The sequence below is a fragment of the Rhincodon typus genome, chromosome 23 (assembly GCF_021869965.1).
Source record: "Rhincodon typus isolate 14 chromosome 23, sRhiTyp1.1, whole genome shotgun sequence".
Classification (NCBI taxonomy): Eukaryota; Metazoa; Chordata; class Chondrichthyes; order Orectolobiformes; family Rhincodontidae; genus Rhincodon; species Rhincodon typus.
The window spans coordinates 5,895,535-5,899,639 of record NC_063354.1 but is presented as its reverse complement, the minus strand read 5'-3'; the positions used below and the strand labels follow the sequence as shown (position 1 = coordinate 5,899,639).

The 4,105-nt window shown below is 44.7% G+C and overlaps 1 protein-coding gene across 1 annotated transcript in view; it reads right to left on the bottom strand.

Annotated features, from left to right (window-relative positions):
• LOC109929767 (phosphatidylinositol transfer protein cytoplasmic 1a) overlaps window positions 1–2,794 on the bottom strand; it is a 224,401-nt gene extending 221,607 nt beyond the window's left edge. Inside the window, exon 1 of the mRNA XM_048611083.1 lies at window positions 2,423–2,794. Within this exon, the coding sequence (XP_048467040.1) occupies window positions 2,423–2,794 (372 nt within the window). The remainder of the gene's footprint in view (window positions 1–2,422) is intronic.
• Between the last annotated feature and the right edge of the window lie 1,311 nt (window positions 2,795–4,105).

Below are 4,105 nucleotides of genomic sequence, written 5' to 3'. Positions count from 1 at the left end.
TGAAGATTTCTGAAGAAGGGTCTAGGCCCGAAACGTCAGCTTTCCTGCTCCTCTGATGCTGCTTGGCCTGCTGTGTTCATCCAGCTCTACACTTTGTTATCTCAGATTCTCCAGCATCTGCAGTTCCTACTATCTCTTCTTGCCAAGATCTTTGTTTTGGAGACTCCTGGATGGCCCTGGAATTCAGCCAGTATTTGATGGCAACCTTTGCTCGAGACAATCACTCTTGCTCCTCATAACAATATGTCATCCTCTGAAGTGAGCTGGTCTCTCTGGGTCCAATAAGGTTTCAATTCTAGTTGTGACGGCCCTTTGATTTCCCTCATTAATACCAGTTATTTCAGTTTGGAAAGGACTATATCTTTACATGTCCAAAGTCTGATAATGTTAGCTGTGACTGGAAGATTGTAACATCATTACAGATTCTTCCATTCGGGGGAACACTGGTGGTGTATCTGCTAATGGAAGGCAGCTCAATGCATCCACATACACTGCTCAGCCTCCTGACGGTGTTCTAACTTATAATTATAAGGACTTAGTATTACAGCATTGAATGCAGACTGAAGCTTTAGATGGCACTGTCTTGTCCTCTTTAAGCAGACCAAATAAGGGTTTGTGGTCCACGATTATCATGAATTTTCATCCAAAAAGATATTGGTGGGACTTCCTGACTCCAAATAAGAGCGCAAATCTTTCTTTTTCTATCTGGTCATACTTATGCTCTGCTTTGTCCTGGATGCATAATCCAGGCGTTCCTCTCCACTAGGCCACCTATGAGCTAAAACCAGTCTGATGCCATATGGGGAGGCATCGCACGTCAATACCTGATCTTTCCTGGGATCACAGTGTGCCAATATCTTAGAAAACGATTGCTGTTTCTTTACTTCATTGAAAGCTAGGCTTGTCCATGCGACCATTTCCAATGCTGACCCTTTTGTAGGAGCTGATGCAAATGTGCCAGGATGAATGTCAGGTTATGGATGATTTTTCCATAGTTATTTACCAGCTCTAGAAATGACCTGAGCTCCTGGACAGATGTGGGAACCGAGGCACCTTTGCTTGCAGTCACTTGTATCTTCCAATGGAGGTAACCCATTCTTGTTGACTCTGTAGCCCAAGCTGAGGAGTGGCAAATGGAGTTTAATTTAAATAAATGTGAGGTGTGGCTGCATTTTGGAAAGACGGATCAGGGCAATACTTATAAACTTAATGGTAAGGTCCTTGGGTGTGTTGCTGAACAAAGAGACCTTGGAGTGCCGGTTCATAGTTGCTTGAAAGTGGAGTCCCAAGTAGATAGGATAGTGAAGAAAGCATTTGTTATGCTTGCTTTTATTGGACAGTGCATTGAATATAGGAGTTGGGAGGTCATGATGCAGGTGTACAGTACATTGGTTAGGCCACTTTTGGAATACTGCATGCAATTCTGGTCTACCTGCTATAGGAAGGATGCTGTGAAACTTGAAAGGATTCAGAAAAGATTGACAAAGATGTTGCCAGGGCTGGAGGGTTTGAGCAAAAGGATGAGGCTGAATAGACTGGGGCTATTTTCCCTGGGGCATCAGAGGGGCATGGATAGGGTAAATAGATAAGGGCTTTTCCCCAGTGTGGAGATGTTCAAAACTAAAGGCCATGGATTTAAGATGAGACGGGAAAGATTTAAAAGGGGCAACCTTTTCACACAGAGGGTGTCACGCATATGGAATGAACTGACAGAAGAAGTGGTGGAGGCTAATATAATTACAGCATTTAAAAGGCATCCAATGGGTACATGAATAGGAAGGTTTTAGAGGGATATGGGCCAAATCCTGGCAAATGGGACTAGATTTATTTAGGATATCTGGTCTGCATGGATGAGTTGGACCGAAGGGTCCGTTTCCATGCTGCATATCTCTATGACTCTAATTAGGTCACCTGGGGGAACTGGAACACACATTTTCCCCTTCTTATACGTATGCCTGACTTGGAACAACACCTTAGGACTATATACAAGTTCCTTATTAGTTTTACCTAATCAGATAAATTATCACTTGAAGTAGACCTTGCAACACGTTCTCCATTGTCCGCTGCAAAATGGCACAGGCTGATAATATCTCAGATGGCAGTCTCATATATTGGTATTAGCCCTTATGGGTACTAATTGTAGCAGACTTCTGGGAATCCTCGACTAAACACAATTGCAAGTAAGTGTGGCTTATGACCAGCTTCATGAATGACAGCCCCCCTGCCAGCTTTGCATATGAATCCTTTATCCGAGGGGTGGAATATTTATCCAGCTGCGAGAAAAAGTTCACTGTTTGTTTAAATGGCAAACTGACCCATCAGGCTTCAAAAATCAGTATGACCGGTGTTGTGCTGCCCATTCCACGAATTGGACTGGTTTGGTAATTCCTTCACTTTCCAGCCTTCTGATTTGTGCCTCTACTTTTGCCTGTAAAACTTTCCAAGGTGCCGGTGGAGTAGGACGCTCCAGCTGCAGCTCATCCGCTCTGCCTGTTCTTCTTCTTTTCTTCTTCTGAGTGCTTTTTCTTCCTTCTTCTTTCACAGCCTCTGACAACTCCTGGCCGCCGATGATGATTCCTGGTGACGACTTTCGGCCTGGTGCAGCGGCCCCCCAGTGTGGCTTGGTGATCTGCCAGCCAGTTGCAACGGCTTCCTCCCGTAGCGGCCTCCCAGTGTGAAGTGGCAACCTTCTGCAGCGGACTCCCGTCATGGCATGGCGACCACCAGGCCTGGTGCAGCCGCCTCCTCCCATACAGACCTCCTGGCATGGCGTGGCAACCCACCGGCCTGGCATAGCGGCCTCCTAGCATGGCTTCGCCGGTCCAGCATGGCAGTCTGAAGTGATTTCTCAGCAACAAGATGAAGCCTGTCGCAGACTGGAAGCCAGGTGCCAGCGTGACCTGTGGTTCTGAACTTTTACTTCTGCAATGCTAGACATTTTATCTCTCTATTGTCTAATGATCTTGTAACTAAAGAACCTGTGCTTAGGTACTTTTGGACCTTAGTCAGAGCTGTAAATGGTGATATATAAATGTCTCACTATACTCAATGAATATAGTGAGACATGTGACAATAAAGGCTAATTCTAATTCTAATTCCAAATGGCAGTGACCAGGCGTTGCAGAATCGCGGAATTGCTTCCTGGTCAAAATGCAAAGTTATCTTGGCTCCTCTGATATTCCAGGAAGGTCAACGGACTATGTTTGCCATGATGTAGAGATGCCAGTGTTGTAGTGGGGTGGACAAGCTCAAAAATCACACGACTCTAGGTTACGGTCCAACTGATTTATTTGAATATGCAAGCTTTTGGACCTCAGCTTCTTCCTCAAGGGCATATCCGAAAGCTTGTGTTTTCAAATAAACCTGCTGGACTATAACCTGATGTTGTGTGATTTTTGACCTGGAATATGTCCAGGTATTTAATCAGGACTTCACTCAGGCAGTCATTTTTTAAATTGACAACTGTTGAGCCAATCTAGGTGAATCTCTTGCAACCGATTTTGCCTCATTAAGCTTGGGCCCAAGCTTTTTACTACAATCACTGGTCACCGAACCAGCTGCTTTTTATAAGACACCAGATTGAATTTGTAAAGGTTCCCTGGTATAGATTTTCAGCCTAGCTGAAGTCTTGTGCAAAGTGAAGGCCTGGAGTTCAGAATGAATTTTATTAGAAACAGCTTCTGTGAACATTAATATAGCTGCACCAGTGTCAATTTCCTCTAGAACTGGATGACCATTTAACCAGACATTTTTCTTGACTGGATCTGATTTTGATATTGCCAAGCAATTCAACTGTTCTAAATCAGATGTAGGTGGTCATTCCAGGGTACAAACTCTCCTGGATACTGGTCTATGAGCTACCTTACTCAACGTAGATAGTTGAGTAGGACTCTTTAGCTGCCTTGTATCTGCCGTGGGAAAAACTACAAAGGCCTGCTGGCCAGGATCCTGAAGAAAATCTTAACCATTTGGCTGAGTTTGGCTTTGTTTTGGGGCATTGTTGAGGGCTGACTTACAGTTCCTCTGATCAGGATGTGGCCTGTGTGAAGCTAAGCAATTGCCTGCACGCAAGTAGTGCTCCCCAAGCTTAGTCAGACTGGCGAAA